At 45.8% G+C, this 25,186-nt stretch overlaps 1 protein-coding gene across 1 annotated transcript; it reads right to left on the bottom strand.

The window, feature by feature from the left end:
- Positions 1-725: 725 nt before the first annotated feature.
- LOC134601254 (olfactory receptor 5I1-like) lies at positions 726-24,385 on the bottom strand. Its single transcript, XM_063445721.1, has 2 exons — positions 24,351-24,385; positions 726-1,682 (listed from the first exon to the last, which is right to left on the bottom strand). Exon 2 carries the CDS (start codon positions 1,671-1,673, stop codon positions 726-728), a length of 948 nt encoding a protein of 315 aa, XP_063301791.1. The 5' UTR covers positions 1,674-1,682; positions 24,351-24,385.
- Between the last annotated feature and the right edge of the window lie 801 nt (positions 24,386-25,186).

Raw genomic sequence — 25,186 nt, 5'->3', positions numbered from 1 at the left:
CAATCTAACAATATTTGATAATGACATGGAAAGCAGGAAGTTCTACAGCTTGAGAAAGAGAGAGTATTAGGTCTAAGATAATGATGCCAGGTCCACCATGTTTACCTGAACACATTTTAATTATACATAGTGTCACAGTCCTCGGCAGCAAATGTCTAAGGCAGGGATAGGCAACCTTTGGCACTGCAGATGTTTTTGACTACACATTCCATGATGCTTTGCCAACATTATGGCTGTAAGAGCATTGTGGGAAATGTAGTCCACAACATCTGGAGTGCCGAAGGCTGCCTAGCCCTGGTCTAAGGCCTTACATACACTGGAGCCTCTCACCAGGCTTGGAGTGGGAACTTGACCCACTGTCAACATATTTGTATTGTCTCCAGAACCCAACATCAGTTTTTTTTTTTCCTGCAATACATGTTTCATTTATCTATATTATGTATTGGTAAGAAAATTAAAGTAAGAAAATGAAAGTAAACCACAATTAAAAAATGTTCTGGATTCATTGCGTTGTATGTTTTGAGTTGGAAGTTCTAAACATGTTCAAATCGAACAATATAACACAATCAATAGTCCTGAAAATGTTAGCAGAAATTAACATACTGGAAGAAAATGCATATTGCTGCTGTGATTTAAATGCCATAAAATGCATTCGTGTCTATGCAGCCAATTATATTCTCAAACTACAGCAGCCTTGGAAGAACGGAACTGGACATGGCTGTGTCCTAAATCCTCCATTTGACCCTACTGAGGAATATTGCTTGCAATGCAGTTTTGATCTCTTTATTTCTAATACTATAAATTACAGGATTTGACATAGGTATTATCACTGCATAAACAAATGTAGCCACAATTCCATCTCTGGTGGAATAATTGGATCTAGGACTCAGATAAACATAGAGGCCTGTTCCAAAGAACAAGGTAACCGAGGTCATATGAGAAACACATGTTGAAAAAGCCTTTTTTCTTCCTGAGAAGTTTATCTTTAAAATGGCCAGGAAAATGGACAAGTAGGACACAAGAATAACCAACGTAGCAGGCATTATAATAGATGATGTAAAGATAAACAGGATAAATTCATTAATAGTCGTGTCTGAACAAGAGATTCTTAACAAAGGAGGGAAATCACAGGCAAAGTGATGGAGGATGTTTGAGGAGCAGAATGAGAGACTGAATGTGCAACATGTCTCAATTATCGAGTGCAAGAAACCAATAGTATAAACTCCAAGCATTAGTAGCCAACATGTTCTTTGCTGCATTACCAAGTTGTAGTTTAATGGGTTGCAGATTGCAACATGGCGATCGTAGGCCATTACAGCGAAAAGAGAGCACTCACTGCTCCCAAGGGCACAGAAGAAAAAGAGTTGAACAGCACAACCGAAGTAGGAGATAGTCTTCTTCTCTGAAAGGAGATCAACTATCATTTTTGGAACAATATCTGAAGAGTAGCAGAGATCTAAAAATGATAGGCTGCAAATAAAGAAGTACATGGGCGTGTGCAACTGGGAATTATGATAAACAATGAACATTATACCTGTATTCCCCAAAATGGTAAAAAGATAAATAAATACAAGGAATAGAAATAACACGATTGCTAAATCAAACCTTGTAGAAAAGCCCTCTAATATAAATTCATTTAACCTGGTGGTGTTGGTGTATTTTGATAATTCCATGATTACTGCCTGTAATACAGAAATATTAAACACATAAATAAATTATACAATTTTAGTAACTGAGTAGCAAACAAAGCAGTTAGCAGGGCTCATATTTTATAGAAAAATAAATGGATTAACAGGTTCAGAATAGACATAATTTTATCTATATTTTTTTCTTTCTAGAGAATGTCCATATGATGTTCCAAAAATGATCCAGAGTCCTAAGTGAAGTTTAATTTTGGTACTGCATATCAGCCTTACAGATGTTTCTTGTGTTAAGCTTGGTATCGTACAACTTTGTTGCCTTAAGTTAGGTACTCTAGTCAGTCATTCTTTGTTTACAATGCCCTCTTTCAGCAAATACTTAGATACTATGTGAACCTTAACCCACTCAAATGATTATGTGATTTATACTTGAATTAAATCTGTGCATCTTTTTAAGGTCTTATTTTACATTAAGAACATTTCCATGAAAGTAGAATTGATTACATCTGGGTGAGCACCCATCACTCTAGTGAACCTTCTTACAGTTTTACTTAAACAGGTACTATGCTGATTAGTGTTGTCGCGAACCCGGAACTTCCGCAAATGTTCGCGAACCGGCGAACCGCGCGAACCGCCATTGACTTCAATGGGCAGGCGAATTTTAAAAACAACAGGGACTCTTTCTGGCCACAATAGTGATGGAAAAGTTGTTTCAAGGGGACTAACACCTGGACTGTGGCATGCCAGAGGGGGATCCATGGCAAAACTCCCATGGAAAATTGCACAGTTGATGCAGAGTCTGCTTTTAATCCATAAAGGGCAGACATCACCTAACATTGACACCTGTCCTCAAAGCCCAGCCCTGATACACACTGACACAGAGCAGAATAGAGACTGTTCCCCCTACATAGGGTCACTTGGCAGATATGGATTGACACCTGTCCTCAAAACCCCTGATACACACTGACACAGAGCAGAATAGAGACTGTTCCTTGTCCACAGAGACCATGATACACACTGACACAGAGCAGAATAGGGACTGTTACCCCTACATAGGGTCACTTGGCAGATATGGATTGACAAATCCCTGACAAACAGCTACCACATGCAAGGAAGGCAGCAGGGGCGCAAATGACCCACTCCCGACGCGGGAAGGTAGTGACGACAAATAACAATACAGGACTCTTTAGAGGCCCTGTAATTGTAATCAGTCCACTTGCACCAGTGGGCCTAAAAATTAGGCATGTACACATGCCTGAAAAATTTGGTATTGTTGCAGCCGCTGCTGTAGCAGCATCCAGAAAAATTGATGTTTGTTTCACAGGCAGAAAGTGCCCTAAAACATGGCGGCTTGAACCCTAGTTGGTGGCGGATAAGTCACGCAAGTCAAACGTCATTCAGAGCTAAAATACAGCAGCGTGTGGCCAATTTTTAGCCCAAGGCAGCTCATCTCATCAGGCCTTTTTTAATCAAATGTATCGCCCAGTGTCAGTCCCTTCGGGATCCATCCCTCATTCATCTTAATAAAGGTGAGGTAATCTAGACTTTTTTGACCTAGGCGACTTCTCTTCTCAGTGACAATACCTCCTGCTGCACTGAAGGTCCTTTCTGACAGGACACTTGAAGCGGGGCAGGCCAGAAGTTCTATCGCAAATTGGGATAGCTCAGGCCACAGGTCAAGCCTGCACACCCAGTAGTCAAGTGGTTCATCGCTCCTCAGAGTGTCGATATCTGCAGGTAAGGCGAGGTAGTCTGCTACCTGTCGGTCGAGTCGCTCTCTGAGGGTGGATCCCGAAGGGCTGTGGCGATGCATAGGACTTAAAAAGGTCCGCATGTCCTCCATCAACAACACGTCTTTAAAGCGTCCTGTCCTTGCCGGCGTGGTCGTGGGAGGAGGAGGAGGAGGATGACTTCCACCTCTCCCCCTGTTAGATTCCCGTTGTGCTGTGACATCACCCTTATACGCTGTGTAAAGCATACTTTTTAATTTATTTTGCAAATGCTGCATCCTTTCCGACTTGTTGTAATTCGGTAACATTTCCGCCACTTTCTGCTTATACCGGGGGTCTAGTAGCGTGGACACCCAGTACAGGTCGTTCTCCTTCAGCCTTTTTATACGAGGGTCCCTCAACAGGCAGGACAGCATGAAAGACCCCATTTGCACAAGGTTGGATGCCGAGCTACTCATTTCCCGTTCCTCCTCCTCACTGATGTCATTGAAGGTATGTTCTTCCCCCCAGCCACGTACAACATCACGGGTACCAGATAGGTGACAACGAGCACCCTGGGATGCCTGTTGTGTTTGGTCTTGCTCCTCCTCCTCCTCCTCAAAGCTACAATCCTCCTCTGACTCCTCTTCCTCACAATCCTCTTCCAGCGTTGCCGCAGGTCCAGCAAGCGATGCTGATAAGGCTGTTTCTGGTGGTGATGGTGACCACAACTCTTCCTCTTCCTCTTCACGCTCATCTACAGCCTGATCCAGCACTCTTCGCAGGGCACGCTCCATGAAGAAAACAAATGGTGCCTTCGCTGATGGTGCCTTCGGTGCGACTGACTAGGTTTGTCACCTCCTCAAAAGGATGCATGAGCCTACAGGCATTGCGCATGAGCGTCCAGTAACGTGGCAAAAAAATTCCCAGCTCCCCAGAGGCTGTCCTAGCACCCCGGTCATGAAAATATTCATTAACAGCTTTTTCTTGTTGGAGCAGGCGGTCGAACATTAGGAGTGTTGAATTCCAACGTGTAGGGCTGTCGCAAATCAAGCGCCTCACTGGCATGTTGTTTCGCCGCTGGATATCGGCAAAGTGAGCCATGGCCGTGTAGGAACGCCTGAAATGGCCACACACCTTCCTGGCCTGCTTACGTCCTGTAAGCCTGTGTACTTATGCACAAAGCGTTGTACGATCAGATTACACACATGTGCCATGCACGGCACATGTGTCAACTTGCCCAACTTCAATGCCGCTATCAAATTTTTTCCGTTGTCACACACCACTTTGCCGATATCCAGTTGCTGCGGAGTCAGCCACTTTTCCACCTATGCGTTCAGGGCGGACAGGAGTGCTTGTCCGGTGTGACTCTCTGCGTTCAAGCAAGTCAAACCCAAGACGGCATGACACTGCCGTATCCGGGATGTGGAATAGTACCTGGGGAGCTGGGGGGGTGCCGTTGATGTGGAGCAAGAAGCAGCGGCACAAGAGGACTCAGCCGAGGAGGTTATGGAAGAGGATGGAGTAGGAGGAGTAGAGGAGGTGGCAGCAGGACTGCCTGCAATTCGTGGCGGTGTCACCAACTCCTTATTTATTAACATGTATTTATTAAAAATTCTTAAGAAACGCAGTCTTATTACCCATAGGGTCTCGATGCGCATACCAGCAATAAAACAGACAAAACAATATCCAACAAACAACAGCATTATAATCACATGCATTTGAACCAGGTTAAAAGTTTCATGTCATCCCATACGCCTGAGCAAATAAAACTGTTTTTAAGCTCCGGCGAAACTTCAGTAGATCATTCTCAAGTCTTAATGTCAGAGGCAGGGAGTTCCAAAATTGCGCTCCCTGAACATCACTCGTTCTCCCTCCGCACTTTTTCTTTTTAAAATTTGGTATCTTCAATAAGGCTAAATCAGCCGATCTCAAGGATCGACTGTGAGTATAGCGTGTGAATTTATCCTTCAGATAGTCTGGTCCCATACCATGGACTGCCTTATATACCAAACAACCATTTTTAAACAGAACCCGTTCACGAACGGGCAACCAGTGCAAGGCTCTTAATGATGGAGTGATATGGTCATTGCGGGCCACACCCGTAAGTAGCCTTGCAGCTGCGTTCTGTATCAACTGTAGCTTGTGTATGATGTTCTGAGGCAGTCCAATGTACAGAGCATTGCAGTAGTCCAATCGGCTACTGATGATGGCGTTGACCACCGAGATTTGATCGGAGGGGGCAATGAATCTGAAAATAGACCTCAGAAGCTTCAGGTGGTAGTGGCAAGAGCTTACCACCTGATTAATCTGAGGCTTCAGTGTCAACCTGGAATCGAGAATGACTCCCAGATCTCTGACCTTAGTGGCAGGACTCGGAGATGGAGAAAACGAGTCCGGCCATGAGGGAAAGATACTATTCACCTCCTGGTTACTGAAGATGATGCATTCAGTTTTGGAGCCATTAAGTTTTAAATAATTGGCTCCCATCCACGACTGGATATCCTGTAGGCATGAAGAAAGATTGATTTGATCCTCCTTTTTCTTGGCCAGGCGAAAGTACAACTGGATATCGTCGGCATAGATATGATAGGGAAGCATGTGGCGGCGGATGATATGGGTCAGTGGCCTCATATAGATGTTAAACAGGATTGGAGATAAAGCCGAACCCTGGGGGACTCCACACGTCAGGGAGATGTTAGAGGAGTAAAATGTCCCCAATTTTACCCTTTGAACCCTGTCGTGGAGAAACGAGGTCACCCAAGCTAGCGCCCTGTCATCCACACCAGCCACAGTAAGTAGCCTCTCTGTCAATCTATCATGATCGATGGTATCGAAGGCCGCCGATAAATCCAGGAGTACCAGGGCAGTTTCCTCCCCTCTGTCCAAGGCCCACAGGAGATCGTCGTGGACTTTAACCAGGGCAGTTTCTGTCCCTCTGCCAGGTCGAAATCCCGATTGGAAGTCATCCAGAATGTGATTAGATTCCAGGTGAGGCTGAATTTGCCATACCGCCGCTCTCTCGATGATCTTGGCCAAAAAAGGCAAGGTGGAAATAGGTCGATTGTTGCTCAACTCGGAGCGTGGCACAGTTGGTGTCTTCAGCAGAGGGATAACCACAGCCTGCTTCAGAATGCCAGGAACAACTCCGGTGGCAAATGACATACTAACAATGTCTGCAATATAGGTGGCCAAAGCATCAGCGGCATCCTTCACCAGCTGAGCAGTGCAGGGATCCAGCGATGAGGACGATGCCCTGAGAGACTTGAGGATGAACAGAATCTCGGATGAACTAACGGGTTTAAAATTCGAGAACATCGAGCCATCATAGGGTGTAAAAGTTTCTGCATCAGGTTCCACCACTATGTTGCTCCTAATTAAATCAATTTTTTGTTTAAAAAAGTGAGAAAGGGATTCACAAAACTTTTGAGATGTTTCTTCTTGAGGAAGCGAACAGTTAGGATTTGCTAGGAGGTTTGTTGTCCGAAAAAGCTCTGCCGCTGAGTTTTTCGCTTTTGTAATCTTATCTGTGAAATATAGTTTTTTCGTATTTTTAATACTAGATTTATATAATTTTAAAGATTTTAAATATTCCAATTTAAGGTCGGTATTGTAATCTTTTCTCCACCGTTTTTCAGCTGCTCGACATCGCCATTTCATCTCCCTGGTCGCCTGATTAAACCAGGGAGGGTTTTTCAAGGGGGCTAGAAGTTCTATTGATTCTACGATCACTGAATTAAACAGTAAGATTTTCTCTTCTACTGTGTGGGAATCATGAAATTTAATAGGGTCCATTTTGCTGGAAAAGGTTGTGCTAAGAAGAGGTCCGGTGACTTTGGAAATGTCTCGAACCCATGAGCATATATTATTTCTTTTTGGAATGTGGGGGATTTTCTTCATTTCAACACCTACTGCCTCAAACTTGATCAAATTATGATCACTCCAGGCCGTGGGTTGAGGAGTGGCAGTCGAGGAAATCAACCCATTGTGGAAAATCCAATCTAGTGTATGTCCAGTTCTATGTGTAGGGCCGGATACTGCTTGGTTATACCCTATGGTTTTAGCGTAGAGTATTAAACTCTGGGCATGAGAGTCCATAGACCACAAATGCTCGCAGTTTAGGGAATAAGATCCATGAACTTGTGGCAATAATGGCAACTGATAGTGTAGATTTAGTCGCTGTTACCGAGACATGGTATAATGAGAAAAATGACTGGGACATAGCAATACCAGGGTACTCTTTATATAGAAAAGACAGGGAAGGCAAGAAAGGGGGAGGGGTGGCCCTGTATGTAAAGGATAGCATAAAATCTAGCCTAATAAAGGTTAGTGAGGCGAACATAGAGTCCGTTTGGGTTACGTTAGAATTTGGTAATCACACAGTAACTCGTGTAGGTGTGATTTATAGGCCCCCAGGACAAATTGAAGAGTTAGATAATTTACTAGTTGAAGAAATAGCTAAAATGACAATGAAGGGGGAAGTTATCATCATGGGTGACTTTAATCTTCCTGATGTGAATTGGAAAACAAAAATAGCTACTTGTGCCAGGAGCACACATATTCTAAACTCCCTACTGGGATTGTCTCTAAAACAAGTCGTTGAGGAGCCAACTCGTAAAGAGGCCATACTAGATTTAGTGTTAACAAATGGAGATTTGGTATCAGATATTACTGTAGGTGAAAGTTTAGGATCCAGTGATCATCAGTCAGTGTGGTTTAATATAAGAACAGTGACTGAGTCACACCACACAAAAACAAAAGTTTTAGACTTTAGAAAAACAGACTTTTCTAAAATTAGAATATGTGTAAAGGAGTCATTATCAGACTGGAGCAATTTATATGGAGTCCAAAATAAATGGGATTATTTAAAAGTTGCACTACTGAAGGCAACAGAAAATTGCATTAGGCTTGTCAGTAAAAGCAAAAAATTCAAGAAACCACTGTGGTACTCCGCAGATGTGGCCAAAATAGTAAAAAACAAAAAGTTAGCATTTAGTAATTATAAAAAAAACCAGAGTGAGGAAGACAGAATGACCTATAAGATTAGGCAGAAAGAGGCTAAGCAAGTTATAAGAGCTTCCAAATCCCACACAGAAGAGAAAATAGCACAGTCAGTAAAAAAGGGGGACAAAACTTTTTTTAGATACATAAATGAGAAAAGAAAAGTAAAACAAGGATTAGTTAGATTAAAAACAAAAGAAGGAAGGTATGTAGATGAGGATAAAGGTCTAGCTGACTGCCTCAATGAATATTTTTGTTCGGTATTTACAGATGAAAATGAAGGAAAGGGACCTCTGTTAACAAAAAGGATAAATGAGTCATTTATTACACGTGAGTTTACAGAGGAAGAGGTTCTATTTCAACTGTCAAAAGTAAAGACAAATAAGTCAATGGGACCTGATGGAATACACCCAAAGCTATTAAAAGAGCTTAGTGGTGTACTAGCAAAACCATTAACAGATTTATTTAACCAATCATTGTTAACAGGAGTAGTCCCAGAAGATTGGAAGTTAGCGAATGTTGTGCCCATTCACAAGAAAGGTAATAGGGAGGAGTCGGGCAACTATAGGCCAGTAAGCCTTACTTCAGTAGTGGGGAAAGTGATGGAAACCATGTTAAAGGATAGGATTGTTGAACATCTAAAAACACATGGATTTCAAGACCAGAGACAACATGGGTTTACTTCAGGGAGATCATGCCAAACTAATCTTATTGATTTTTTTGATTGGGTTACTAAAATTATAGATCAGGGTGGTGCAGTAGACATTGCTTACCTAGATTTCAGTAAGGCTTTTGACACTGTTGCACATAGAAGGCTTATCAATAAACTACAATCTTTGAGTTTGGATTCGAATATTGTTGAATGGGTAAGGCAGTGGCTGAGTGACAGGCAACAGAGGGTTGTAGTCAATGGAGTATATTCGAAGCTTGGGCTTGTCACCAGTGGGGTACCTCAGGGATCTGTACTTGGACCCATTCTCTTTAATATTTTTATTAGTGATATTGCAGAAGGTCTTGATGGTAAGGTGTGTCTTTTTGCGGATGATACTAAGATATGTAACAGGGTTGATGTTCCAGGAGGGATAAGCCAAATGGAAAATGATTTAGGTAAACTAGAAAAATGGTCAGAGTTGTGGCAACTGACATTTAATGTGGATAAGTGCAAGATAATGCATCTTGGACGTAAAAACCCAAGGGTAGAGTACAAAATATTTGATAGAGTCCTGACCTCAACATCTGAGGAAAGGGATTTAGGGGTGATTATTTCTGATGACTTAAAGGTAGGCAGACAATGTAATAGAGCAGCAGGAAATGCTAGCAGAATGCTTGGTTGTATAGGGAGAGGTATTAGCAGTAGAAAGAGGGAAGTGCTCATGCCATTGTACAGAACACTGGTGAGACCTCACTTGGAGTACTGTACACAGTACTGGAGACCCTATCTTCAGAAGGATATTGATACCTTAGAGAGAGTTCAAAGAAGGGCTACTAAACTGGTTCATGGATTGCAGGATAAAACTTACCAGGAAAGGTTGAAGGATCTTAACATGTATAGCTTGGAGGAAAGACGAGACAGGGGGGATATGATAGAAACATTTAAATACATAAAGGGAATCAACACAGTAAAGGAGGAGACTATATTTAAAAGAAGAAAAACTACCACAACAAGAGGACATAGTCTTAAATTAGAGGGACAAAGGTTTAAAAATAATACCAGGAAGTATTACTTTACTGAGAGGGTAGTGGATGCATGGAATAGCCTTCCAGCTGAAGTGGTAGAGGTTAACACAGTAAAGGAGTTTAAGCATGCGTGGGATAGGCATAAGGCTATCCTAACTATAAGATAAGGCCAGGGACTAATGGAAGTATTTAGAAAACTGGGCAGACTAGATGGGCCGAATGGTTCTTATCTGCCGTCACATTCTATGTTTCTATGTTTCTATGTTTCATAGGAGAGTCAGCCCATAAGTTAAAGTCTCCCAGAATGATGGAGGAGGTAAACTTAAGACTTATAGTAGTTAGCAGTTCAGATATCTCCTCCATAAAGACGGGGGTACTAGTATTAGGCGGATGATAAATAAGAGCTAGGCCTGCCGTTTCCCTCTCAGTGCGCTGCCATAGGAGAGAGAGATATTCAAATGTGGTGGGGGATGTCACCTCCATCTCAATTTCACTGATTTTAAGGTGCTACCTCCTCTGCAATGCCACGCATTCCTTGCTTGTCAGCCGTCAGCAGGTTTACCCAATGCGCAGTGTAGGTGATATACCTGCCCTGACCATGCTTTGCAGACCAGGTATCAGTGGTCAGATGGACCCTTGCCCCAACACTGTGTGCCAGACATGCCATGACTTCCTTTTGCACAATCGAGTACAAGTTGGGGATTGCCTTTTGTGAAAAGAAATTCCGGCCGGGTACCTTCCACTGCAGTGTCCCAATAGCTACAAATTTTTTGAACGCCTCAGACTCAACCAGATTGTATGGTAAAAGCTGGCGGGCTAATAGTTCGGACAAGCCAGCTGTCAGACGCTGGGCAAGGGGGTGACTTGGTGACATTGGCTTCTTACGCTCAAACATGTCCTTGACAGACACATGACTGTGGGCAGATGAGCGGGAACTGCTCAAGGCGGGAGACGGAGTGGCGGATGGTTGAGAGGGGGCAAGAAGGACAGCAGTGGTTGACGTGGCTGAAGATGCTGGACCAGGAGGAGGATGGCGGCTTAGAGTAGGCGTGCTGCTTGTACTCATGTGTTGATCCCATAGGCGTTTGTGATGTGAGATCATGTGCCTACGCAAAGCAGTTGTACCTAGGTGGGTGTTGGACCTCCCACGACTCAGTTTCCTTTGGCACAGGTTGCAAATGGCATCGCTGTTGTCAGAGGCAGACACACAAAAAAAATGCCACACTGCTGAGCTCTGCAATGACGGCATTCTGGTGGTGGACACAGCATGCGTTGATTGGCGTGCTGTCGGGCTGACCCCGGGTGCCGATGCATGCTGCCTGACTGTGCCACTAGCTCCTTGCGACGACCCCCCCCTGCTTCCAACTGGTCTCCTCCTCCTCCTCTCTGTCTCCCCATCTAAACTTTCGCCCTGTTCTTCTTCTCTTCTAGCGGGCACCCACGTGACATCCATGGACGCATCGTCATCATCAACCGCTTCGCTTGTATCTGACAACTCAGAAAAGGAAGCAGCAGCGGGTACAACATCATCATCATCACACCGTACCTCCATGTGTTTAATGCTGCCTGCCTGAGACATATCCCTGTTATCTACATCCTCTAGCAATAATGGTTGCGCATCACTCATTTCTTCAAACGGGTGTGTGAATAACTCCTCTGACATACCAAGTAAAGCGGCTGTGGTGCTAGTTTTGGTGGTGGCGGCAGGCGGGTGAGTGCTATCTTGAGAGGTGCCTGAAGCTAAGCTGGAGGAGGATGGTGCGTCAAGGTTCCGAGCGGAGGCTGTACAAGATTGGGTGTCCTGTGTTAGCCAGTCAACTATGTCCTCAGAACTTTTCAAGTTCAGGGTACGTGGCTTCTGAAAACTGGGCATTATTCTAGGGCAAAAGGGAATCACAGCACCACGACCACGACGGCCCCTGCGGGGTGGCCTGCCTCTGCCTGTCATTTTTTGGGGGATTAGTGGTACTATGCGTGCAAGCTACTGTGAGACCAGATATGATTGGCAATGTGAACTGTAACAGTTCACACTGTAGGCCTGAGACACCCGCTTGAAGACAAGTAACTGCTATTCAATCTATAACAGTGAAAATCAAATTTTGGTTGTAAAAGCACGCTATAGAGACACAAGATATGAGTGGCAACTGTCAAAGCACACTGGCACAGGTCTGCAGAGCACACGCTGAAGTAGGCCTGACACCCAGACGCTTGCAGACAACTAACTGCTCTTCTATTACAGTGAAAAAAAATATTTATTTTAAATCTAAAGCTTAAGCTATTGTAAAAACAGATATGAGTAGTGGCACTGGGCAAGAGGGCACAGTATCCACTGTGAAACTCACACAGAAGCTGGCAGGCAGGCAACTGCTCTTCTATTACAGTGGAAACAAAGTTTTGGTTTTAAAAGCACGCTATAGAGACACCAGATATGATTGGTAACTGTCAAAGTACGCTGGCAGTGTTGTGCAGGGCACACGCTGAAGGAAGGCCTGACAGAGCCGCTTGAAGGACACTGACTGGCTGCTATTAGCTTACACTGGAAAACTTTTTTCTTTGTAAAAGCACGCTAAAGAGACACCAGATATGATTGGCAACTGTCAAAGCACGCTGGCAGGGTTGTGCAGGGCACACGCTGAAGGAAGGCCTGACAGAGCCGCTTGAAGGACACTGACTGGCTGCTATTAGCTTACACTGGAAACCTTTTTTCTTTGTAAAAGCACGCTATAGAGACACCAGATATGATTGGCAACTGTCAAAGTACGCTGGCAGGGTTGTGCAGGGCACACGCTGAAGGAAGGCCTGACAGAGCCGCTTGAAGGACACTGACTGGCTGCTATTAGCTTACACTGGAAACCTTTTTTCTTTGTAAAAGCACGCTAAAGAGACAGCAGATATGATTGGCAACTGTCAAAGCACGCTGGCAGGGTTGTGCAGGGCACACGCTGAAGGAAGGCCTGACAGAGCCGCTTGAAGGACACTGACTGGCTGCTATTAGCTTACACTGGAAACCTTTTTTCTTTGTAAAAGCACGCTAAAGAGACACCAGATATGATTGGCAACTGTCAAAGCACGCTGGCAGGGTTGTGCAGGGCACATGCTGAAGGAAGGCCTGACAGAGCCGCTTGAAGGACACTGACTGGCTGCTATTAGCTTACACTGGAAACCTTTTTTCTTTGTAAAAGCACGCTAAAGAGACACCAGATATGATTGGCAACTGTCAAAGCACGCTGGCAGTGTTGTGCAGGGCACACGCTGAAGGAAGGCCTGACAGAGCCGCTTGAAGGACACTGGCTGGGTGCTATTAGCTTACACTGGAAACCTTTTTTCTTTGTAAAAGCACGCTATAGAGGCACCAGATATGAATGGCAACTGTCAAAGTACGCTGGCAGGGTTGTGCAGGGCACACGCTGAAGGAAGGCCTGACAGAGCCGCTTGAAGGACACTGACTGGCTGCTATTAGCTTACACTGGAAACCTTTTTTCTTTGTAAAAGCACGCTATAGAGACACCAGATATGATTGGCAACTGTCAAAGTACGCTGGCAGGGTTGTGCAGGGCACACGCTGAAGGAAGGCCTGACAGAGCTGCTTGAAGGACACTGACTGGCTGCTATTAGCTTACACTGGAAACCTTTTTACTTTGTAAAAGCACGCTAAAGAGACAGCAGATATGATTGGCAACTGTCAAAGCACGCTGGCAGGGTTGTGCAGGGCACACGCTGAAGGAAGGCCTGACAGAGCCGCTTGAAGGACACTGACTGGCTGCTATTAGCTTACACTGGAAACCTTTTTTCTTTGTAAAAGCACGCTAAAGAGACACCAGATATGATTGGCAACTGTCAAAGCACACTGGCAGTGTTGTGCAGGGCACACGCTGAAGGAAGGCCTGACAGAGCCGCTTGAAGGACACTGACTGGCTGCTATTAGCTTACACTGGAAACCTTTTTTCTTTGTAAAAGCACGCTATAGAGACACCAGATATGATTGGCAACTGTCAAAGTACGCTGGCAGTGTTGTGCAGGGCACACGCTGAAGGAAGGCCTGACAGAGCCGCTTGAAGGACACTGACTGGCTGCTATTAGCTTACACTGGAAAACTTTTTTCTTTGTAAAAGCACGCTAAAGAGACACCAGATATGATTGGCAACTGTCAAAGCACGCTGGCAGGGTTGTGCAGGGCACACGCTGAAGGAAGGCCTGACAGACCCGCTTGAAGGACACTGACTGGCTGCTATTAGCTTACACTGGAAACCTTTTTTCTTTGTAAAAGCACGCTAAAGAGACACCAGATATGATTGGCAACTGTCAAAGCACGCTGGCAGTGTTGTGCAGGGCACACGCTGAAGGAAGGCCTGACAGAGCCGCTTGAAGGACACTGACTGGCTGCTATTAGCTTACACTGGAAACCTTTTTTCTTTGTAAAAGCACGCTATAGAGGCACCAGATATGATTGGCAACTGTCAAAGTACGCTGGCAGGGTTGTGCAGGGCACACACTGAAGGAAGGCCTGACAGAGCCGCTTGAAGGACACTGACTGGCTGCTATTAGCTTACACTGGAAACCTTTTTTCTTTGTAAAAGCACGCTATAGAGGCACCAGATATGATTGGCAACTGTCAAAGTACGCTGGCAGGGTTGTGCAGGGCACACGCTGAAGGAAGGCCTGACAGAGCCGCTTGAAGGACACTGACTGGCTGCTATTAGCTTACACTGGAAACCTTTTTTCTTTGTAAAAGCACGCTAAAGAGACACCAGATATGATTGGCAACTGTCAAAGCACGCTGGCAGGGTTGTGCAGGGCACACGCTGAAGGAAGGCCTGACAGAGCCGCTTGAAGGACACTGACTGGCTGCTATTAGCTTACACTGGAAACCTTTTTTCTTTGTAAAAGCACGATAAAGAGACACCAGATATGATTGGCAACTGTCAAAGCACGCTGGCAGTGTTGTGCAGGGCACACGCTGAAGGAAGGCCTGACAGAGCCGCTTGAAGGACACTGACTGGCTGCTATTAGCTTACACTGGAAACCTTTTTTCTTTGTAAAAGCACGCTATAGAGGCACCAGATATGATTGGCAACTGTCAAAGTACGCTGGCAGGGTTGTGCAGGGCACACGCTGAAGGAAGGCCTGACAGAGCCGCTTGAAGGACACTGACTGGCTGCTATTAGCTTACACTGGAAACCTTTTTTCTTTGTAAAAGCACGCTAAAGAGACACCAGATATGATTGGCAACTGTCAAAGCACGCTGGCAGTGTTGTGCAGGGCACACGCTGAAGGAAGGCCTGACAGAGCCGCTTGAAGGACACTGACTGGCTGCTATTAGCTTACACTGGAAACCTTTTTTCTTTGTAAAAGCACGCTATAGAGACACCAGATATGATTGGCAACTGTCAAAGTACGCTGGCAGGGTTGTGCAGGGCACACGCTGAAGGAAGGCCTGACAGAGCCGCTTGAAGGACACTGACTGGCTGCTATTAGCTTACACTGGAAACCTTTTTTCTTTGTAAAAGCACGCTAAAGAGACACCAGATATGATTGGCAGCTGTCAAAGCACGCTGGCAGGGTTGTGCAGGGCACACGCTGAAGTAGGCCTGACACCCAGATGCTTGCAGACAACTAACTGCTCTTCTATTACAGTGAAAAAAAAATATTTATTTTAAATCTAAAGCTTAACCGATTGTTAAAACAGATATGAGTGGTGGCACTGACTGTGCAAATGGGCAAGGCATCCAACCTCACACAGAAGCTGGCAGGCAGGCAACTGCTCTTCTATTACAGTGAAAAAAAAATATTTATTTTAAATGTAAAGCTTAACCGATTGTTAAAACAGATATGAGTGGTGGCACTGGGCAAGTTGGCACAGTATATGCTGTGTGCCTGACACACAGGCTGGCAGGCAGGCACCTGCAATTACATTACACAGGAAAAAAAAAAAAAAAAGCAGCCTGATGTTCTAGCCCTAAAAAGGGCTTTTTGGGGTGCTGTCCTTACAGCAGAGATCAGATGAGTCCTTCAGGATTGTAGTGGACACTGAATACCTTAGCCTAGCTATCAATTTCCCTATGTAATCAGCAGCAGCTAATCTTTCCCTCCTCTCACTAAGCATGCATCTTCTGAATGAATCGAAAATGGATGCTGGGAGGGAGGTTGGAGGGTGTGGAAGGGAGGGAGTGCTGCTGATTGGCTGTAATGTGTCTGCTGACCGAGAGGCACAGGGTCAAAGTTTGCCCAATGATGACGAATAGGGGTCGGATCGAACTGCGCATGTGTCCGCCCGCCGCGGCGAACACGAACAAGCTAATTTCGCCGGGAACTGTCCGCCGGCGGACAGTTCGGTACATCACTAATGCTGATATATAGAATATTTGGGCTAAAATAATAGGGTTCGAATATATGTCCAGCTTAATTGTGAGACTTACTTTCAACCTCACGTTTAGAAGCCCATTAGCAAAATTTGTCTTTTAGTGGCAATTAAAAAGTTTCCCTGGCAAAGGAGAGACATACTGTATTAGTTACATAGTCACCTAGGGTGAAAAAAATACTAAAGTCCCTCAAGTTTAACTTGTTACGGAACGCAGTATATTAGTCCACGATATCCGTTGGTATCCTCAGGAAATCCACAGTCACGACAGAAAGCACGGCAATATTCCCCATCCTCCCAATAACCGGACGAAACACAGTTTGGGAGTCAACTAACTCGGTTTATTCACAGGTAGCATATTTATACAGTTCCCCATGCAAGGGGTTTCCAGACAGTAATTCCAGGGGATTTCTCCCAACATGCACTGCGACTTTCCCAACAGGCATTGCTGCACGAGAAGGATACTCCTACCAAAATGGACGCTTAAGTGGATTATCTCCTCGTGCAGCAAAACCGACAATTGACCTTAAAATACACAATTCACACGATACTCGGTACTTTATAATAATCGAACGTTCGGTAGATAGCTGGGGTCGGGGCGCACACCTTGGGAGAATACCGCTCCGATCCCAGCTGAATTCACCGAACGCCGCACATAATACGATAAAACATTAAAGTGGTGTTAAAAGTACCGGATAAGTACAGGGCATAATATGCACCGAACGCGGGATTCCCGAACGCTCTGAAAGTCTAGCGGTGTTCACTCATCGAGTAGCCGTTTTCCGTTCCAGGCTCTCGACGGCCGAACACCGCTGCAGAGACAAAGGATCCAAGATGGGACCGCCGCATGGTCGGTAGCCGATCGGCGGCCACCTAGGAGAGCCTTGAAATACCGATTGCAACCGGGATGCACTCGGTTGCTTGGTGCCACACAACTGGTGAAGGTGTGGTCTACCTGGGGAGCCCACATTCGTACGGCGAACGGCTGTACATAGCATTATCACAGGTAACGACTTGCAGTATACATTCAGCCTATGGACAACATACAATACATATAAGTCAGAAGTGGCTGGGTTTGCCACAATGCTCCCCCAGAACCAAGCCGGCATACACAGTCTGATCCCAACGGATCGGCTTGGGGATGTCCGGGGGAGTACTCACAGATCATTTTTCTAATTCTGTTTGTCTGGATAACCCGTCGGCGTTACCGTTTTGTTTTCCTGGTCGGTAGTGGATGGTAAAGTCAAAGGGCTGCAGCGCCAAACTCCAGCGCAACAGCCGGGCATTGTCTCCAGATACACGGTTTAGCCATACCAACGGGTTATGATCTGTGAGTAAGGAAAAAGGTTGTCCATACAAATACGGCTGTAACTTTTTAAGGGCCCACACCACGGCCAGGCATTCTTTCTCGATGGCGGCGTAGCTTACTTCGCGGGGTAACAACTTGCGGCTTAAGTAGGCTACGGGATGTTCACCGCCATCGGCTCCCACTTGGCTCAGCACTGCCCCCAATCCAAACATTGAAGCGTCTGTGTGGACAAGAAATCTTTTAGTTGGATCAGGAGCCATTAACACAGGAGCATTAGTTAGTGCGGTCTTGAGCTGTTGGAATGCCTGCTCACACTCTGGGGCCCAGACAACCAGTCGGGGAAGGTTCTTTTTGGTCAGGTCCGTCAGGGGTTTGGCCAGGGTACTGTAGTCGGGTACAAATTTCCTATAATACCCTGCAGTCCCTAGAAACGCTAGTACCTGGGTTTTGGTCCTGGGGGTAGGCCACTTGGCCACGGCCTCAATTTTGGCTGGTTCGGGTCTCTGCTGCCCACACCCTACTCGGTGTCCTAGATACTGCACCTCGGCCATCCCTATGTGGCACTTACTCGGTTTCAGCGTTAACCCCGCTCCCCCAATACGATCTAGGATCGCCCCTATATGTTGGAGGTGATCTTCCCAAGTCTGGCTGAAGATGGCTATGTCGTCCAGGTAGGCACAGGCATAGTCCTGGAAGCCGTCCAGTAGTCGATCCACCATCCGCTGAAAAGTAGCCAGAGCGTTTTTCATCCCGAAGGGCATGACCTTGAACTGGTACAGGCCAAACGGGGTGACAAACGCCGACTTGGGGATGGCATCATCGGCTAAAGGAATCTGCCAGTATCCCTTACATAAGTCAATTGTAGTGAGATACTGGCCCCGTGCCATTTTATCTAGCAGTTCGTCTATACGGGGCATCGGGTAGGCGTCAGACACGGTCTTGTCATTCAGCCTCCGGTAGTCAACGCCGTCCTTTTTAGGCACCAGGACTACCGGTGATGCCCAGGGGCTATCTGAGGGTTCGATAACCCCTAACTGCAGCATTTCATCCAGCTCGGCCTTCATATGAGTCCGGACTGATTCCGGGACCCTATATGGTGCCTGCCGCATAGGTAGCTGTCCCGGGGTTTCAACTCGGTGGGTGGCCAGCGGAGTGTACCCAGGTAAATTAGAGAACGTAGCCCCTTTAGCTACGATCAGCGCCTGTATCTGGGCACGCTCGCGAGGGCTTAGCCGCTCCCCCAGTTGAACCCCCCGGGAGGGCTCTACCGGCTCTTCCTGTTCTAGCAGATCAGGTAGTGGTAAGTTCTCCTGATCTTCCATGGCTGAGGCACAGATTGCCGTCACATCCTCTATCCGCTCGTGGTAGGGTTTGAGCAGGTTGACGTGAAGCATGCGTCTCTTCCCTACCCCGGAGCAGGGGCCAATCACATAGGTAGTGTCGCATCGCTGCTCCACTACCTGGTATGGGCCTTGCCAGATGGCCTGCAGCTTATCTGTGCGGACAGGTTTTAAAATTAAAACCTTCTGCCCCACTTGGAAGCTGCGGTCCCTGGCTCCCCTATCGTACCATCGCCGCTGACGTTGTTGGGCCGCCTGGAGGTTGGTGTGTACGGCCTGGGTTAGCGCCTCCAGTCGGTCTCGGAACTCCAGTACATACGATACTATAGGGGTTTCGCTAGCGATACTCTCCCCCTCCCAGTGCTCCCTAATTAAGTTTAAAGGTCCCCGTACTCTTCTCCCGAACAGTAGTTCGAATGGGGAGAACCCGGTCGATTCTTGGGGAACCTCTCTATACGCAAAGAGCAGGTGAGGTAGAAATCTCTCCCAGTCTTTGTGGGTTTCCCCGAACGTCCGAAGCATCTGCTTCAGCGTCCCATTAAAGCGTTCACATAGTCCATTGGACTGGGGGTGGTAGGCTGAATTGACTATGGACTTAATGCCACACACTTTCCACATCTGTTGGGTAACCTCAGCAGTAAATTGGGTGCCCCGGTCAGATATTATCTCCTGGGGGAACCCTACTCGGGAAAATACTTTTATTAGAGCTTCCGCCACGGTTTCAGCGTGAATGTTAGAGAGGGCTACTGCTTCGGGATATCGGGTGGCGTAGTCCACCACAGTTAAAATGTATTTCTTCCCAGAAGGGCTGGGTTTTGGCAGGGGCCCTACTATATCTACGGCGACCCTGCTGAAGGGTTCGGCGATAATGGGAAGGGGGCATAACTTGGCCTTGTGGCGATCCCCTCGTTTTCCTACTCTCTGGCAGACGTCGCAGGACGTGCAATATTGTCGCACATCCTGTGAGATTCCGGGCCAGAAAAACGCGTGCGTTAGGCGGTACCGGGTACGGGTCATCCCTAGGTGTCCTGATAAGGGGATATCGTGAGCAATTCTGAGCAGCTCCTGCCTATACTTCCGGGGTACCACTAGTTGTTTGTTCGTCAAAGTGACGGACCCCCCCACGTCCTTGGCCGTGATACGGTACAGTAACTCTTTTTCCCACGTGTAATGCTCCCCCTCTAGCCCGGCCTGGACAGCTTGTGCCCGGTCCCTATAGACTTGTAGAGTGGGATCGGTCTGTACTTCGGTGATAAAGGTAGTCGGGGTATCCCAGGATATGGAAGTCGGGTGAGGGTCGTGGTCTCTTACCTGAGCCTCAGAGTGTATCGGTGTAGCCGTGGTGCGTGCCTGTTGCCGTGTGGTTACTGGATGGGCTTCCTGGTAGGGTGCCTGCGGAACAAAGGCAGAGGTCATCTGACCCAAATCATTCCCTAACACAACATCTGCTGGTAAGTTCTGCATTAGTCCCACTTCTACTGTCCCCTCTCCCGCACCCCAGTTCAAATGTACTTTCGCCGTGGGTAGTCGGTATACAGCTCCCCCGGCTACCCGAACGGCCACAGATCCGCCGGTATGCGTGCCCTCCGAAACCAAATGGGGGGCTACCAGGGTTAAGGTAGCTCCCGAATCTCGCAGACCCTGCACTTCGGTTCCCTCAAGCGTTACCAGTTGTCGGTGATGCTGCCGGTTATCAGTGGCTCGGACCGACATGACTTCGTGCAAAATGCCCAGAGGTTCCTCCGCCTGCACACTCCATAAATCCTGAGTGGCGGGGTCCCTCTGGTAATGGTGAGCAGCCGCCCTGGGTGCGGGGTTTGGACGGCCCTGATTCCAGGTGGGCCTGCTGCGATTCTGGGTGCACTCTCGGGCCATATGCCCCCATTGTTTGCAGGAATGGCATTGGATGTTGGCCCGCCCGTTGTATCTGGACGGTGGCGGTATCGGTCCTTGTGAGGGACGGAACGGGGCAGCGGTGGGCGCTAGGGGTGTTGTGGCGCTAGGTAGTCCTGGGGGTCGGGAGTAGCTTTTGGCTACGGGTCCCTGGGGTCTCCGGGCATCAAAATGTTGATCGGCCAATCTAGCCGCTTCCGTTAGGGTAAGGGGTTTCCTATCCCGTACCCATTCTTGCGTCTCCGGGGATAATCCATTAAAAAATTGTTCCAGCAACATCAGCTGGCGCAATTCCTCCATGGTGGTGGCGTTGCTGGCCTGGATCCACCCTTGGGAGGCTTGATCCAATTTGTGTGCCCATTCTGCGTGCGAATCTCGCTCTGGTTTGCGTAAGTGTCGGAACTTGCGCCGGTATGCCTCTGGGGTAATGGCATACCTCTCCAAGATTTCACGCTTTACTTTGGCATAATCTTTGCTGTCCTCACTGGGTACAGCACGGTACGCTTCGGCTGCCCGACCTGCTAGTTTGCTTGCTAGCAGTTGCACCCATACGGACCGTTCTAGCTCATGCAGATCACACAGTCTTTCAAAGTCCTGCAAGTACCCGTCTATCTCGTCCTTTTCCTCGCAAAAAGCCCTGAAGGCCTGGTACGGGATCTTGGGCTTTACTGGGTTGTAGAGGGACCCTGGGTTTGACTCGGTTCGAGCCAGGGTGTGTTGCGGGCTGTGTGCCATAACATATTCCTGCACATTTGCCATTACCATATTTAACATGGCATCTGATATCGGTTGCGGCAAAAACGCTAGCCTGGTCCTCATTTCTCTTTCATAGAGCGTTTCCTCCATAACTACCGGGGGGGTAGCGCTGCGGGCTTGGTCTCCCTCCATCAGCTCGGCAATGATTGTCGCCTTGTTTTTGCTGCTGGCTACTTTCCCTCTGGCTTCCAGTAGTTCCTTTAACGTCTGTCGCTTCAGTATGGTATAGTCAATCTCCATACGAATTGCCTTTGCTTTCCTAGTTCGGTAGTTCCAGTTACACAAACTCCGTTTTTCGGCTGTAAGGTTCGGATCCCGTCGCTTGCCACCAATTGTTACGGAACGCAGTATATTAGTCCACGATATCCGTTGGTATCCTCAGGAAATCCACAGTCACGACAGAAAGCACGGCAATATTCCCCATCCTCCCAATAACCGGACGAAACACAGTTTGGGAGTCAACTAACTCGGTTTATTCACAGGTAGCATATTTATACAGTTCCCCATGCAAGGGGTTTCCAGACAGTAATTCCAGGGGATTTCTCCCAACATGCACTGCGACTTTCCCAACAGGCATTGCTGCACGAGAAGGATACTCCTACCAAAATGGACGCTTAAGTGGATTATCTCCTCGTGCAGCAAAACCGACAATTGACCTTAAAATACACAATTCACACGATACTCGGTACTTTATAATAATCGAACGTTCGGTAGATAGCTGGGGTCGGGGCGCACACCTTGGGAGAATACCGCTCCGATCCCAGCTGAATTGACCGAACGCCGCACATAATACGATAAAACATTAAAGTGGTGTTAAAAGTACCGGATAAGTACAGGGCATAATATGCACCGAACGCGGGATTCCCGAACGCTCTGAAAGTCTAGCGGTGTTCACTCATCGAGTAGCCGTTTTCCGTTCCAGGCTCTCGACGGCCGAACACCGCTGCAGAGACAAAGGATCCAAGATGGCCGACCGCCGCATGGTCGGTAGCCGATCGGCGGCCACCTAGGAGAGCCTTGAAATACCGATTGCAACCGGGATGCACTCGGTTGCTTGGTGCCACACAACTGGTGAAGGTGTGGTCTACCTGGGGAGCCCACATTCGTACGGCGAACGGCTGTACATAGCATTATCACAGGTAACGACTTGCAGTATACATTCAGCCTATGGACAACATACGATACATATAAGTCAGAAGTGGCTGGGTTTGCCACATAACTATTCCTTTATGCTATTGATACAAAAGAAGTAAAAAATATCCAATTGAATGGATTTTCAATTATGCCACAAAAATGGAAACAAATCCATCTTGCGTACAAAAGGGCAATTAGATTCTCCTTGGATGAACAACCCGTTCACATACATATCAATTATATCCTTGAATATGCTAAACATATTTAGAAAATTTAGAAAAAAAATATCTATAGAATCTGATAAGAACTTCTGTAGATTGATAATTCCATTTCTTTATTGTTCTTACTGTAAAGAACCCTTCCATCTGCTTTAAACAGAAACATCTTTTTTCCAGCCTCAGCGGGTGACCGCTTAGGCGGTTGTATATTCCTGCCAATGATTGTTAGCACTTTTATATATTTGTATAATGCTATCACATCCCCACTAAGATATATTTTTCTTAATAAGACAAATGCATTTTTCTAGCCTTTCTTCATTATTAATGTTTTCTATTCCCCTTCTTAATTATGTAGCTAGACTCTGCACGTTTTATATTTCTGCAGTTTTGGTTACCACTTTCTTTATCCCCCTTCAATACCAAAACCAATTATAAACATTTTTGTTTCAATGTTTTTGGCAGTATGAAATGTAGTCCATAATGACTCGCTCACCCTCATTTATACTCTAGTTATGAATACCAGCCTGTAGAGGAATGATTTTCTTTGACTGAAGCCACTAGTTACTGATATAATGCCTGTAAAATAGCAGAAAATAAAGCTCAACCCATTGCTTTCAATTAGTAAAGGACATTTAAATGGATCCTTTTAGAGTTCGGTAAATATTGCTATAGCAGTTTTCAATACCTTTATTTTAGAAACATATAATTTGACTGTATTTACTGTGTAAAGGCATAATGCCCAAATGCAGACATTCTTTTTACATTCTGTTGCAATTTTTATTAATCTGTACCACATTAACGCCTTGAAAAATACCTAAACACAAGGCATTTCCCTTTTTTATTTACCATTTGTTATCACATCTATTGTATATGAGAAATCTTGCATTTTTGGTTTTATACTAACATGTCAGACCCTGTGTGATATATTGCTATTAAAGATAAAGGACATTATATGCTGTCTAAAATCGTTCATTTCCCAGATATTTTTAGGAGGAGGAGGAGAAATGAATAAGGGAAAAATGAAAATAGTGTAAATTTACATAATTCGAATTTTTAAGTTTGTCTGCAAACTAATCTCTACAGAAAATTGCTGTGTTATGAAATGCTTATATACTAGCTATCCATCCCTTGCTTCAAATAAATGATATGCAAATATATTTTCAACCAAATGCACTCGATGTTGAAATGGTGAACACTTGCGACTAAAATTGGTCCACATATTCAAGATGATGTTTCATCATTGATTTATAAAAAAAAGTAAAATTTATATTTAAATCATGTGAATTCATGCCCCTTTTTATATGTGAAAACTTACCAATTTACCACTTTTTCCAATGTGGACATCTTCCATTTGCAACTTATCTCTGTATTTTATCTTTAAACCATTGTACTTTTTTTCAAGAACACAATTTTTCATCTAAACCAATTGATTTCAGTTTTCATAGCGTGGACCTGTATCAAATGCCTTCACAATAACTAAGTAGATCACATCCACATCCACTGGAACACATCTAAAATGGAACAAGGAACATTGTGGAGTATGTTAAAACACAATGCCACAGCAAGTACCTGTTTTGACCCAATCTTATCCAACCTTTTGCGAAGAGATTATTTTTAAAAACCTTCTCAAAAGAGTAATGTCTGAACATAATTATTGTGGTGCAATATACATAATACAACAATAAAGTGGAAGAAACCCAGTTATTATTAATGCATGGAAATCTTTGGGTGCAGAAACCCTGATTTCTGTCAAGTGTTTTAAGAGCAGTTTGACAATAGCTGGAGCTCTACCGGACCGAAACTTCACACCCTGCATCTACAATGATTATGCAAAAGTTTAAGTTTTCAGTTATGGCAGAGAAAGAGTGCAAGGGCTCAGTTAGCCCAAGGCTCTCAGCCAATCATTGCCACTAAAGGTGGGACAGACTTGGATAGAGTGGAAGTGATGGGGGTCATTCAATCAGAATTGCACAAAAATACCCCTTTCCCCTCATAGAAAATATGGAAATTAACCCAAACTTCTACACAAAAAAGAAAAATGTTCTAACAGGTACTACGCATGCTCTCTTCAGTTGTACACTGCAGTTGTACTCTCCATACATAAACCAGACTACATGAGAAGTATCTGTGTTGATATGCATACAATGCGCA

This window comes from Pelobates fuscus, chromosome 3 (assembly GCF_036172605.1).
Source record: "Pelobates fuscus isolate aPelFus1 chromosome 3, aPelFus1.pri, whole genome shotgun sequence".
NCBI lineage: Eukaryota > Metazoa > Chordata > Amphibia > Anura > Pelobatidae > Pelobates > Pelobates fuscus.
Note: the sequence above shows the minus strand (reverse complement) of the source record. Positions and strands in the feature narration are given on the sequence as shown.

What these genes read in the sequence shown, in the direction of transcription:
- LOC134601254 (XM_063445721.1), bottom strand. Translation starts at nt 1,673, where the DNA reads ATGGAATTATCAAAATACACCAACACCACCAGGTTAAATGAATTTATA.